This window comes from Diabrotica virgifera, chromosome 6, assembly GCF_917563875.1.
Source record: "Diabrotica virgifera virgifera chromosome 6, PGI_DIABVI_V3a".
Taxonomy (NCBI): Eukaryota; Metazoa; Arthropoda; class Insecta; order Coleoptera; family Chrysomelidae; genus Diabrotica; species Diabrotica virgifera.
This window is the reverse complement of record NC_065448.1, coordinates 141,689,041-141,704,742: the sequence shown is the minus strand read 5'-3', so window position 1 is coordinate 141,704,742 and position 15,702 is coordinate 141,689,041. Positions and strand designations below refer to the sequence as shown.

The 15,702-nt window shown below is 35.8% G+C and overlaps 1 protein-coding gene across 4 annotated transcripts in view; it reads right to left on the bottom strand.

Moving 5' to 3' along the window:
- The window catches only part of LOC114342007 (chromatin-remodeling complex ATPase chain Iswi), a 260,788-nt gene that overhangs the window by 146,946 nt on the left and 98,140 nt on the right, over positions 1-15,702 (bottom strand). For all 4 annotated transcript variants that reach the window (XM_050653229.1, XM_050653231.1, XM_050653228.1 and 1 more), the window contains exon 10: positions 14,453-14,929. In XM_050653229.1, the coding sequence (XP_050509186.1) occupies positions 14,453-14,929 (477 nt within the window). The remainder of the gene's footprint in view (positions 1-14,452; positions 14,930-15,702) is intronic.

Genomic DNA, 15,702 nt, shown 5'->3' with positions numbered 1-15,702 from the left:
CCGGCCTTAAGTTGAAAATGTTACCACAGTAACATGCTACAGTACAGCCATCTCTAGGATCAGAAACAAATTAATTAAGGGTTCATATCAACCTTAAAGAAAAAATTATATATAAAGGAAATAATATTTCCATACAGATATTTTTCGTTTCCAGACAACATCTAAGTATGAGGAAATATCGAATGTTTCTTTCAAAAAAGTTGTCGAAAATATCTAAATTCCTGACCAAATTTCGTATTGAAAATACCTTTAGTACCTAATGTTTTTTTTATTTTTTAATTCAAAAATTTTCGAAGACTCACTTTGTTCATTTTTATTTACATTCTTGAAAAAACATAAAAGTTTAAAGTAACTATGTGTTGCTTTCTGGTTGCAATTTATAACGACATTTAAATGCTGCATTTATATTGAATAATATATTATAAAATATTTAAATATTTAATGTTTGCAGTTTTTTTAAATTAATCTAATATAAATATATTTCCAAATTTATTGGATATTTCATAGTACCTATTATACTTGTAATAGTTGCCTACTATACTTGCAATATATACACACACACCCAAACTTATATGGAATCACTATGTATTTCAAAGTAATATTTATTTATTTTGAAAAAACTTGTTATTGTTGCGAAGATTAAAGTTTTTTATTGAAAATAAACAAATATATAAGACAATCGGATAGTACAGCCCGGTACGGTATATATTAAATATTATATATAAAATAAATAAACTAACTTTTGCGTTCAAAAACGAAAATATGCCTCATGTGGGGTTATCAAACTTACAACGAGGAAAGATTATTGGTCTTGTGGAGAAAGTAATGTTCTCAAATGGACATAGCTGCAGAGCTAGGCGTAATACAGGGCGTTTTGTCCAAAACATATGCTAGGTAACAGGAACTAGAAAAGCTCAAAAATAAAGCAAGAGAAAGTCGCCAAAAGTAATAACGGCTCTCCACGATCGTTTAATTGTCCAATCAGCTGGAAGACGCCCAACCATTTCTCACCTGCAGCTCCAAAGGCAGTTTTTGGAAGCTACATGTGTAACTGTTTCAGTTGAAAGGATAAGAAGAAGAGTTCGTACCAAGAAGTATACTGCAGGTGACAGTTATGGGTTCTTGAGTTATCGAGGCAGCACAAGATTGATCGCCTAAATTGGTGTCTTCACCACCAAAACTGGAACATTACGAATTGACAAAATGTGCTATTTTCAAAAACAGTCAGAATTTAATGTAATCAGATGGAAAATCAGGTGACCCACGAAATCGTGTACTTAGAGGTCGAGGAAGACAAGCAAGAACGAAAGCTGTCAGATCTGTTCACAAATATACAAGGGGAAGTGTAATGTTCTGGAGAGGAATTGTGATCCGTAAAAAAACTTTTTTAATTTTCATCCAATCAACTTTAACTGCTCACAGGTATGTTGATAACATGTAGTCAGGCTCTGGAGAGGCGCAACAGGAGAAAATTTAATTTTATTGCATGATAATGGACCTCTACATACCATTAGAGTGACTACAGGCATCATTGAAGCAAAAGGTAGCCCTTGCTTGGAGTGGCCTGCTTGCTTACCTGAGCTTAATCCTATAGTAGAGTATTTGTGGGGTATGCTTAAAAGAAAAATTAGAGCTCGCCGGGATAATCCACAAAACACCGCACGGCTAGTACAAGCTGCTTTTAAAGGATGGAGCAACCTACCACAACAAAATGTTGATAATTTGATTAGGAGCGTGCCCACGCAAACTGAAGCTTGCATAAGGACTAGAGGTGATAACACTGACTACCACAAAATACAAAAAAAAATAAATAAAAACAAGTTAAACATTATTCGTTTTACATTGAAATTGTGTGTGCTATTGACTTCAAAACAACTACTTTCAATTTGTTTGTTAAATAAGTTATTGTTTTATTTAATTGTTATGTATTTGTTATTAAATTGCTTTAAAATAAATATTGTTTGACTTCGTACGTTCGTTTTTTTAAATTCGCCCGAAATAATAAGAAATATCAGGTGATTCCATATAAGTTTGGGTGTGTGTACATATATTGCGAGTTTTTGCCAGTTATTTTCCTTTTTTGCCTATGAATTTCGCTCAGGAGTTTTTTATACCTTTATATTTCAGAATATTCCAATTATAAGGTGTATAATAGGATTTATCTCATTATTTAGATATTTTAGAAATCCTTAAATTACCTTAAAATATTCATTAGATATTTATTTATAAAACAATAAATATTACGCATATTTGTTATAATAATTGCAAAGTAGAACACCTTAGTTAAAGTCCACGTTTTGCTTACTCAACAAGGTTGTGATTATTCATTTTGACACACTAACGAGAATATATACAAACATATTTACAAAATGAAGTATTTGATAAATATGGGAACACGATCAGATTTGAGTTATTAGTGGGTCAGTCGAATTAGTTAGTTAGGCTTGGGAGGTTGTTGCCGTTAGAGCAGAATAATGTCACCTATCAACTGAATACATTTATATGGTATTAGTTTAAGCAAATAAAGGAGTTATGAGTATATAGTGTATTCCTGATATCAACCCCATCACCAGAGCAGTTTAAATATTCGATTACCACCATAGGTGTAACGATTGATACCTCGGCAAGCGATGAGCTGCAATACCATAGACGACCGAAGGAGTGTCAGTGTTTGCGCATTCTTTCTTCATAGCACCGCTGGGGAAAATCGAAGGAGTAGTGGCAGCGAGAGCATATTTAAGGCGAACCAGGAGAATGAGAAGATGAGTCGTGGCTAGCGAATTGAACTAACCATGGCTCTAACCAAGTCACTCTTGACCGAAATTAACATTTTTTGACATAACTCGTACAAGATTGACAAAATTTGACATCTGATGGTTGAATCATGGGATTTACATCATGCAGAAATTTTTATACATAATAACTTTTTTTCATAAAATTGGTAATGACAAAGTTTTACATATGTTCAATTATCCTACCCTCATTTAGAACAGGCTTTTTACGGGCAACCCGATATCATCGTATTTACAATTAAACAGTGCTTATTTTTGTGTTTGGTTGATAGATTAAACAAGTAGGTGCAAATACCTATGAACAAGACACCTGTTTAAACCTGGCAACCCAATCGTTTTGACAGGATAAAAATAGGCACCCCTATGTTTACATATCCTATAGGCTTTGCACTTACCGATAGTGTTATTTTTTTTTTGTTAAACACGTCAGTCAAATTTATGAAAAAAAAATAATTTTTTAATTATAAAATAATTTTACATATAAAATAATTTTTTTCCATTAAACAGATCGGTGCAGTTCGACCTTATATCGGATCTTAGACTATAACTATTTTCTTTTTTAATATGTATTTTTTCACCAGCTTTTCAGTGAGTCTGCATGTAAGCGTTTGACATAAAAACTGTCAAAGTTATTCTAGTTGTTGATAACCTAAAAAGTAGGGTCTTTTTCAAACGGTTTTTTTAATAACAATTTTAATAAAATGTTCACTGTGATAAAAAATTGAATAACTTATATAGGGCAGTCAATGAGGGTATGCGGCTCCTAATTCTATCCTACTATATCGATTTACGTGATATTTTCACAGTAAGTAGGGAATAGCCCAAGAAACAAAGTCTACCCTATGCCGATGTGTGCTTTTGTTTTGGGGGCGGTTCCCACCCCTTCCCAGGGGTGGAAAATTTTTTGCTTAAATAACTACGTAAGTTGCTAGAGAACCTGTTCTAGCGAAAACTGATCTATAACTTTTTTCGAAAACTCAATACTTTTTGAGCTATTCCTGGTTGAAAATTGGCCATTTTCATTGAAACATAACACCTTTTCAAACGGTTTTTTGCGAATACCTTAAAAACTATGCATCTAACGAAAAAAACTATAAAAAACATTTTTGTAGCTTATAAAATAACGAAGAGATTCTTTCCTTTGTGAATCTTCTAGTTATAACAAAAAAAAGAGATATGGTACGTGAAAAAAACTTTTTTCTTGGTGCATGCTCAAATCATTGTATTTAACTTGAAATAACAGAGAAACGGTCGATTTAAGGTGTATAATGCTACCAATAACTTTTGTTGTGCTTAAAAATACCTTTAAAATAAGCAATATTAAATGTCGATTACATTCAAACTGTGAGATAAACTGTAAAAAATTTGATGACTAACGTATTTTAAGAAAAAAATGAGAAGTATATTTTAACACCTCATCCACAAGAATTTAAATGCATTGTCTTCCTTCTACAATACATTTTACTATAGTGTTCTTTTTGTGTTCAAAAGTTGGGCGGGTTTAAAATGAATGATTTTTGAAAAAAATAAGATCAAATTATTGAGCGCATTTTTAAATTTTCTTAAAAATCTTCCTTTTTCTCCATGTAACTCAAAAATGATAAGAGATGCCAAAAAAAGATGCCATACAAAAATGAAGGTTTCTTCTAGATAAACATTTTGATGTTATTCTACAGTATGTAGAGTTATAACAGTATGTCTTATCATTTTCAAGTTACATGGAGAAAAAGAAGATTTTTAAGAAAATTTAAATATGCGCTCTATAATTTGATCTTATTTTTTTCAAAAACCATTCATTTCAAACCCGCTCAACTTTTTGAACATAAAAATACCACTGTAGTAAAATGTATTGTAGAAGGAAAACGATGCATTTAAATTGTTGTGGGTGAGGGGTTAAATATACTTCTCAATTTTTTTCTTAAAATTCGTTAGTCATCAATTTTTTGCAGCATATCTCGCTTAGTTTAAAAGTAATCGACATTTAATATTGCTTATTTGAAAGGACTGTTCAAGCACAATAAAAGGTATTGGTAGCATTATATACATAATATTGACCGTTTCTCTGTTATTTCAAGTTTAATACACTGCTTTGAGCATGCACCAAAAAAAAACAAACTATTTTTACCTACCATATCTCTTTTTGTGTTATAACTAGAAGATTAAAGAAGGAACGAATCTCTCTGTTTTTTTATGAGCTACAAAAATGTTTTATATCATTTTTTTAGTTAGATGCATTGTTTTCAAGGTATTTGCAAAAAACCGTTTGAAAAGGTGTTATGTTTCAATGAAAATGGCCAATTTTCAACCACGAATATCTCAAAAAGTATTGAGTTTTCGAAAAAAAATTATAAAACAGTTTTTGCTTAGAATTGGGTTCTCTAGCAACTTCCGTAGTTGTTTAACCAAAAAATTTTCCACCCCCGACAAGGGGTGGGAATCGCCCCCAAGACAAAAGCACACATCGGCATAGGGTAGACTTTGAATAAGGATATATTTTTAGGCTATTCCTAAAATTTAATTAAAATCCATGCAGTAGGATAGAATTCGGAGGTAATAACCTGTTCTTGCTCTCATTGACTGCCCTAATAAACTATTTGGTCGATCTGGTTGAATTTTAGCACATTTAAATAACCCATTAAATGGCATATTTTAAAGTAGTTAAATTATAATATCATTATGCAAAAAGTAAAGTATATTTATAAATTAATGCAAAAATGAGGGTTTTTGCAATTATCTAGGTCAATTGTTTATGCATATTAATATAGGTACAGTTTAGGTACACATAATAGAATTATGGAAGTTGGACAAATGCCAGACGAATGGAGAAGCAGTATATTAGTACCTGTCTACAAAAACAAGGGAGACATAAAACAATGCACAAACTACAGGGCTATAAAACTACTTAGCCACTCCATGAAAATATGGGAGAGAGTAATTGATAGACGGATACGTGAAGAAACCGAAATATCCGATAATCAATTTGGCTTTATGCAGGGCAGATCAACAACAGATGCAATTTTCATTGTAAGGCAACTGATGGAAAAATACAGGAATAAAGAGACCAACGCTCATATGGTATTCATTGGTCTTTAGAAAACATATGATAGAGTTCCTCGAGAGGTTCTGTGGTGGGCACTCGATAAGAAAGGAGTCCCTGGCGAATATGTAAAGATTGTGAGAGATATGTATGAGGGAGTAACAACTAGTGCTAGGACAGGTGTGGGAGAGACTGATAAATTTCAGGTGAAAGTAGGATTGCACCAAGGTGCTTAGTCCTTATTTATTCTCATTAGTTTTGGACCAGATAACAGCGCAACTACAGGGTAGTATTCCATGGTGCCTAATGTATGCTGATGATGTAGTGTTAATAGGAAATAGTGAAAGAGATTTAGAACAAAAACTTGAAAAGTGGAGAAAAGCTCTGGAGGAAAAAGGTTTAAAACTTAGTAGGACAAAAACAGAGTATTTGGAATGTTCATTTAAAGATCGAGTTACTACAAATAAAATGGTATCTTTGGATGGTGAAATGATTGTGAAAAGTAATAGTTTTAAGTACCTAGGATCGGTATTACAGAGTAATGGAGAAATAGATGGAGATGCATGCAGTAGAATTAGGGCTGGATGGATGAAGTGGAAAGAAGCGAGTGGTGTGTTGTGTGACAGAAAAATTCCAATGAAGCTGAAGGGAAAATTCTATAAAACAGCCATAAGACCGGCTATGATGCACGGAACTGAATGTTGGGCAGTGAAAAAGAAAAAGGAACAACGAATGCATGTGGCGGAAATGAGAATGCTTAGATGGATGAGTGGAGTGACAAAGAAGGATAAAATTAGAAATGAGTATATTAGGGGAAGTCTAGGTGTGGCACCAATAGTGAAGACCAAAGAAGGCCTGGGGGGAGACGATAAGGCAGGACATGTTGGTAAAGGGGATTAACATTGATATGACCCAAGATAGAATTGTGTGGAGAAATGCAATTAGGGAAGCCGACCACGCATAGGGATAAGGCAAAGAGAATGATGATGATTAATATAGGTACAGTGGAACCCCGATAAGTCGGCCCCCCGATAACCCGCAATTCCAGCTAACCCGGACAGATTTTCTTCAGATAAACATTTCAACAATAAAAATGTATGTAATATAATATTTGAGAGATAATGGGTATTTGTGTAATTTGAACTATACGGTAGTAAAAATGACTCATGGCACACGGCGGCAGAGCGACGTTATTATCGGAAACAACAACCACCTGTAGTATCCTTTATTTATTTCAAACTGTCTTAGCATTGTTTAAAAAAGACTAATGCCCGGTTGCACCAACAGATCTTAAGCTTAATTCGAGAATATCATAAGAATTAATATAATATAATTATAATATATTACATTAAGAATACCATAATATAATAATAGATATACAGTGGAACCCCGATAAGTCGGCTCCCGATAACCCGGAAGTCCGGCTAACCCGGACCGATTTTCATCAAACATTTCAACAATAAAAATGTATGTAATATAATATTTGAGATATAATGGGTATTTGAGTAATTTGAACTATATGTATAAATTAATAAATGAATATAGTTTCTGTCCTTGTGGGATCGGTACTCACCGGAGGGACCGCAGACGTTCGGATACAATTAGCGTCTCTTTGCAAAGACAATGACGTCGACTTTGCAAAGTAACAAGACACTTACTCAACATACACACTACACATGACACTAGGTACCTAAGTGTTCAAAATTACCGTACCTACCATGCCAATGGCCATTAGTTGTCGAGGCATTAGCTAAATAAAAAAAACTATATGATATTAAAGATGACCCATTGCACACGGCGGCGGCGGCAGAGCGACGTTATTATCGAAAACAACAAGCACCTGTTATTCCTTTATTAAGTAATTAGGTAAACTAGCTCGCGTCCGCAGAAGAATTCTGCACGTGCCCTCTGGTTAACACTAAATGAGCTAGAACGAACAGGCGGCCAAACTATCTAACGATCTCCTGGCCAATACACAACTGCAAACATGAACGCCCAACCAAGAAATGGTTCTTATGAGAACCAAGCGACTAGAACTCTGGGACCCATTGTCCGGATTTGTCAGATAAATATTGAAGGCATTAGTCGATCCAAAAGCGAAATGCTGTCAAACATACTACTTTCTAACGACATCGACCTGGTAGTCATACAGGAAACCCATGCTGCGAACGAACAACAACTCGCAAGTAGAGGCAAAATTCCAGGCTATGATCTTCTGGGAGCAACCTATCACCATGCTTATGGTACCGCCAACTACGTAAAAAACTCCGTAGAAAACGCTCACCTCATATCTTCCACCATGCAAGATAATATACATTTGACCGTTACCAAAATAGGTGAAATGGAAGTGACAAATGTTTATAAACCCCCAAGTATTACATGGCCAAGCCACGTCATAGACATAAGGCCCCATCCCGCCATCTATTTAGGTGATTTTAACAGCCATCATCAAGAATGGAAATACAGAAATAACGATGAAAACGGGGAGACACTGCTCGACTGGGCAGAGAGTAACCACCTGCATCACGTCTTCGATGCCAAAGACCGGGGCACTTTTAAATCGGCGGCATGGAAACAAGAGTACAATCCAGATTTATGTTTTGTGAGCAAAAACCAGAAAAGCTACCCCTTACCAACCAAGACAAGAGTACTTCATGACTTCCCGCATAGCCAGCACAGGCCGATCATTATTGAGATTGGTATCCAAATCCCACTAGTCACAACCATTCCACGACCACGCTGGAACTTTAACAAAGGTAACTGGCCCGCCTTTACCAACGAACTCGATAAAATCCTACGATGGATTCCACCAACATAAAAAAATTATGAAAGGTTTAGAGGGGCAATAATTGCTACAGCAAAGAAACACATTCCCAGGGGCCATCGTAAGCAATACATACCAGGATGGAGTGAGGAAAGCCAAAACCTCTACGAAGAATATCTTGAAACCGGTGAAAGTGACATTGCGGACGAACTTCTCCTGAGCCTTGATGTAGCAAGAAGGAAGAAATGGACAAATGAAGTCGAATCGTTAGATTTCAAAAAGTCTAGCCGTAAAGCGTGGTCGCTCCTAAGAAAACTCGGAAGTGACAAACTGGCAACACGACAAATCCACGACTTCAACCCTAATAAAATTGCATCACATATAGTTGCCACCTCCAGAGGAGCATGTGATAAAAAGTTTACCACTACTATAAAAAGGGAGCTTAAACATCTAAAAGCTGCCTGTCCATCAGATACAGAGTACTCCGCACCGTTCACTCCAGAAGAAGTCTCAAACGCCATCAGAGACATTAAACCTAACAAAGCTCCTGGTACAGATGGTATACCTCCCGAATTCCCGATCCATTGTGGGAAATTTGCAAAAACCTGGTTGTCTAAATTCTATACAGATATACTCAAAACAGGTAACCTACCAAACATCTTTAAACAAACAAAAATCATAGCCATTCTAAAACCTGGAAAACCAACAGACAACCCAGCGAGTTACCGCCCCATCGCTTTACTCAGTTCAGATTACAAGCTCCTCGAAAGACTGGTCCTGAACAGAATCGGCCCAAAGCTACTTCAAAAAATACCAATTGAACAAGCAGGATTCAGGCCTCAACGAAGCACCACTGACCAAGTGCTCTCTATAACTACCTACATAGAGGCAGGTTACCAAAGAAAACTGAAGACGTCTGTGGCATTCATCGATTTATCGGCTGCATATGACACGGTTTGGAAAGATGGTCTCATCTATAAGCTCCTGAAAATAATTCCCTGCAAAGCAACCGCCCGACTCATAAATACTATGCTGAGCAGTAGAAACTTTCGTGTAACCATGGGAACTACAGTGAGCAAACAGAGAACGCTTAACAACGGCCTCCCCCAGGGCTCCGTACTTGCACCGCTGCTATTTAGTATGTATATAGCTGATATGCCCCCTACCAGATCTAAACAATTTAGATATGCAGACGACTGGGCACTTGCAACTCAAAACTCCTTAATACAAAACTCCGAGGCAATCCTAACGGAAGATCTGGAACGCCTGGTTAAGTACTTTAAACAATGGAGACTTAAACCTAACCCCAAAAAAACCCGAGGTTAGCTGTTTTCACCTGAACAACAATATGGCCCACACAAAACTTGAAAGTGTACATTGATAACCAACTGCTCACGCACAACTATAATCCCAAGTACCTCGGCGTCACCCTGGACAGAACACTCTCCTTTAAGAAACATCTTGAGAACACCGCAGCAAAGCTGAGAACCCGTAACAACATCATACAGAAGCTTTGCGGGACTACATGGGGCTCAACAGCAAGTACACTTCGCTGTTCAGCCCTTGGACTCGTATACTCCGCAGCTGAATACTGCTCCCCTGTTTGGCTGAACAGCGTTCACACAAAAATTATAGATACTCAGCTCAATGTCGCCATGCGTCTCATATCTGGAACGATCAAGTCTACACCTGTGGAGTGGCTTCCACTACTGAGCCACATACCTCCACCTAACCTTCGTCGTCAGCATGCTCTGCTTAGAGAATTCCAAAAGCTGCTTAACAACCCGCAGTTACCTATACACACATATGTCGCCGACGCTAACTCACATCGATTGCGCTCCAAAAAACCTCCGACTAGAGATGCAATAAACTTGAGTTCCAACAATTTCCAAATGAACTCCCAGTGGAAGAACGTGCAGAGCGACAGACCGAACCTAATAATGAGAAACACACCATGCATCACAGAAACTCCACCAGGTTTTGACCTCCCCCGAAAATCATGATCAACTCTTAACAGGATAAGAACGGGTCATGGAGTCTGCGCAGATTCCCTTTATAAATGGAAAATGAGAACCTCTGCTGAGTGCGACTGCGGCGCCGAGAAACAGACCATCCAGCATATGATTGCCGAATGCCCTCGGAGAAAGTATGATGGAGATCGTCTGGACTTCGCCTCTGCAACACCAGCGTCGATTGAATATATTAATACATTAGATGTTAGACTATAACATATGTGTGATAATGTTGTATATCAAATTGCCATACGCTAAATAAAAATAAATTCCTTTATTTATTTCAAACTGTCTTAGCATTGTTTAAAAAAGACTAAAAGACTATTTAAAAAATTCTTTTTTAAACAATGGTCTTTTAAACAATGAAAGAGCCACTGTTCTTAAATAACATAACATCGTTCCGATGGCAGACGAAATTGACACAACCAAAATTGACTGAGTTTTTTTACCTAGAAATGAACAATACTCTATACTCTATACAACTATAGGTATCTTAAGTTAGATGTGTACTGTGCATATATATTTCATGTTTTTCAATTATAACGGACTTTATCTATAAGTATACCGTATTTTATTAATTTTTACCATACTCTCCGGCTAACCCGGATCGGCCGCGGTCCCGATTAATCCGAGTTATCGAGGTTACACTGTACTGGCAAGATATCAACAAAAATAGCCAGATACATAAAAAAGAAAGGAATAACACCAGCTTTCGGAACTAACAACAACTTAAGCAAATATATTAAGAACAATAAAAGCCGAAAGAGAAAGCAACTACAGAGTGGTGTGTACAAACTAACTTGTGACTGTCCGAAAACTTACATCGGTCAAACTGGCAGAACCTTTGACAAACGAATAGCAGAACACAAAAGGGCTTTTAACAATAGAAAATAGACACTTCTACATACGCAATTCACCTTCTAGATCATAATCATTCTTTCAATGAAGAGTTTCAAATTCTGCATATTCAAAATAAAGCCTTAAGCTATCTTTTTTAGAATCTATGGAAATTAATAAATTGAAAAATACAGATATAATTCTGAATGACCAACTCGAGATAAACAGCTCCCCACTCCTCAACCTCTTCAGTTAAAGACTTAAAAAGGCAAACACATTGTAAATTAAATCACTTGAGAAAGGCACTCTGCCGAAACAGCTGTAGTCACATACACACACCGGCAAAATTAGCCGAACACCTTAAAAATGGGACATGTTTGATGTCTCGAATTTACTAAACCTGTTGTCCGATTTGAGTGATTCTTTTAGTATGTTATAGCCTTATTAGTTAAGAATATCGGTGTAATAATATTGTTGCTAGACAGGTAAAGGTCATTTTATACCGGGTGTTACAATCATACTGTGTTTTTTTCTTAAAGTTTGGAACACCCTGTGGAATATGCTAGCATATATAAAATATTAAAATTAAAACTCGATTGTAGACTTGGGCTTTCTTAACATTTTCTTTTTTGATGCATTTGCTTATGTTGGAAAATAAAAAAGTTATGTGCTTTAACAATTAGCCATGTTTTTTATCAATAAATCCTCATAGTAGTGGAGGAAAGTATGCTAAATTTGCAGTTACTCGAGCGTTATGGGGACCCATTGGATTGTGAAGAGTGGGTGCTAAAACCAAAAAAAGTTAGTTAAGTTTTCCATAAAGTGTGGGACTCTCCATTTTTTAATTTAATTTTCCATTTCCACCAATGGTTTTTTCCGATTATAGCGCCATCTATCCATAATTGGAAAAAATGTTGCGAATAAAAGTTGCTTATTTTTGCATCAAGGATCAAAATCTGCAATAAAAATTGGGGGTTCCTATTTAAGATTTTAAAGTAACCCCCCACCCCACCTCCGTGGTGGGTCGTGTTTGGTGCCATTCGGTAGATTTTTGAAAAATATTGAACAGGTATATTTTGCAGTTTTACGATCTGATGTTCATTTCGTGAAATATCGCAGGGTTCGTATTTAAAATTTTTAATTTACCCCCCACCCCTCTCCGTGGGGTGTCACGAGCCCACACGGAGGTGGAGTGGGGGATTTAATTTAAAATCTTAAATAGGAGCCCCCAATTTTTATTGCAGATTTGAATTCTTTACGTAAAAATAAGCAACTTTTATTCGACACATTTTTTAGAATTATGGATAGATAGCGCTATATTAATCGGAGAAAAATGATTGTTTCAAATGGAAAATTAAATTAAAAAATGACCCACTTTATGGAAAACTTAACTTAACCTTTTTCTGATTTTAGCACATACTCTTCACAATCCAATAGGTCCCCATAACGCTCGAGTATGAGCATATATTGATGAAAAACATGGATAGTTGTTAACCCACATAACTTATTTATTATCTCACATGAGTAAATGAATCAAAAAGGAAAATGTTAAGAAAGCCTAAGTCTACAATCGAGTATTAATTTTAATATTTTACATATGCTAGAATATTCCACAGGGTGTTCCAAACTTCAAGAAAAAAACACAGTATGATTGGTACACCCGGTATAAAATGATATTTACCTGTCTAGCAACAATATTATTACAACGATATTCTTAGATAATAAGGCTATAACATACTAAAAAAATCACTCAAATCGGACCAGTGGTTTAGGAAATTCGAGACATCAAACATGTCCCATTTTTAAGGTGTTCGGATAATTTTGCCGGTGTGTGTAGTTGTAATAAATTTTGTGGAAGTATAGACAATAAACGTTTTCAGTGTTTTATTGTTAGATATTTCATGTTATTTCAATTATAATGGAGTTTATCTGTAAGTATACCGTATTTTATTAATTTTTACCATATTCTTCGGCTAACCCGGATTTTCGACAACCCGGATCGGCCGCGGTCCCGATTAATCCGAGTTATCGAGGTTCCACTTTACTATCAAATTAAAGAACTTTTTAAGATCTACAACACTTATTTAAAACATTTTCTCTAAAATGAACCAAGAAACGTTTTATTGTCAAAAAACTGAGTTTTTCATTCTTTGTAACTGTTTAAAAAAAAGAAGAAGATAAATTAGCTGTACGTCTTCACGGAATTATCATCAGTTATCTCTCATCTACCGTTTAGCACCTTCAAAACCCTGTTTAACATTTTTACATGTTTTTTTCCCTATTAACTGGGGCATATGCTCTAAGTGAGACTAATAAAAATAAGCTATGGGCCATTCCACGAACATACGCCTGTTTTGGATTACTTCGACAACGAATATTTACTGTGCAACATAAGAAGTACGAAAGTAAATGGCGCTAATAATTATTCCAATAAACAACAATGTAATTTGCAATTTACTTTCGTTCTTCTTATTTTCTCTTCTTCTTCTTTCTCGAAACTCCTTATGCTCCTTAGGGGCGTCGGAGGTTCTTCTTATTTTGCACAGTAAAATATTCGTTATCGAAGCAATCCAAAACAGGCGTATGTTCGTGGAATAGGGTATAGATCAATAGAGTTAGAAATAAGGAGGTCCTTAGACGGCTGAACCAAACAACACAAATGGTCACTATAATAAAGAGACGTAATAAAGCAACCTAGGATACTTTGGTCAGATTATGAGACACCCTGAAAAATATGATTTTTTACATCTGATTATTCAGGGAAAGAGCCAAGGTAAACGTGGTCCTGGTAGAAGAAAAACATCATGGTTGAAAATAAAAGGCAATGTTACGGAAAATCAGCTACATGGTTATTCAGACCCGCTGTCAATAAAGTCACGATAGCGAATATAATAGCCAACATGATATCCAACGATTGATGGTCCATGGAACCAATGTTCAGGAACAGATGTATCCAACGGTCATGGAACTATAAGAAGAAAAATCCATATTATGTACTTATAACCCTTACCTTATATCCCGAAGATTTCTTGTAAAAGTAGATCTCCTGGTCCAAAAGTTCGAATAATCTTGGCGGGAAAAATTGGAAATCTTGCAGGATGGGTTGTTTTGGTGGTCTTGGAGCTTTGGGTGCTTTAGGCTCAGGCTCACACTCAGGCTCAGACTCAGGCTCAGACTCAGGCTCGTACTCAGGCTCAGATTCAGGCTCAGGTTCAGACTCAGGCTCAGGCTCAGATTCAGGCTCAGGCTCACGCTCAGGCTCAAGGTCAGAAGCCCCTAAAGCTTCTTTGAAGTAAGCATCGATGGAATATTTGGCCTTCCTTTCTCTTTTGGGAGGCTCTATCCAGTTGCTTAAGCTGATGGTTTTCTGCTTCTCACGATAATCTTCTCCTTCGAATTGGTAGAGTGATTCAGTGGGTGTTTCGACTGTGAAGTTGCGAAGTGACGATTCGCCCATAGCTTCCATCTTCTGAGCCAGCTGATCGGTCTAAAATAAGAAGAACTCCGTAATTTCCATATTTTCAAGATTGTTTTAACCACCGGTTTTAAATGAGATGAAAAACTTAAAAACATCTTTTCCGACGACTAGAAATACTTATTGGTCGAATTACATTTTGGTCATAATATCCGAAATCGCAAGTAGTCCATGTGGTGAGACCGCTCTCGTCTGGAAAAATTTCTAATTCGGTTTCTTTGTGGATTCCTATTAAAAAATGCCCCCTTTTTGTTGGGCAGAAATTGTTTAAACAATTTTTTTAAACAAATACAAAAGATCACGTTTTTATGCTCTAGACTAGAACATATGTTGTTAGGTTTTTTGGGTCATTCTAAACAAAAAAGGTATCTTGTAATTTTTCTAAAAAATTGATTAGTTTTCGAGTTATAGGTGATTTAAAATCTGGAAAATGCGAAAATACGCATTTTCGAGGCTTAAAAACTCATATTTAAATTAGTATTTTTGAGGTTGCCAGATACTTAAATTGAAGAATGAACAATCAGCTTCAAGATTCTAAAGAATGATCGCGTCTAACCTTAATTTATACCGTTGTTTTTTAATTGTTAAATATGCGTGTTTATCCAATTTTTTTGCCGGTGCGGCGCGCTCTATTTCAAAAATTTCCTATTTTCCTCCGAAAAATATTTTTTCTAGATTCTTTGGTATATTTTTAATAAAATAAGTTTCCTGACATTTTTCTCAAAAGTTAACAGTTTTAATGTTATAAACGATTTAAAATAAAAAAATACGTTTTTTTTGTCAGT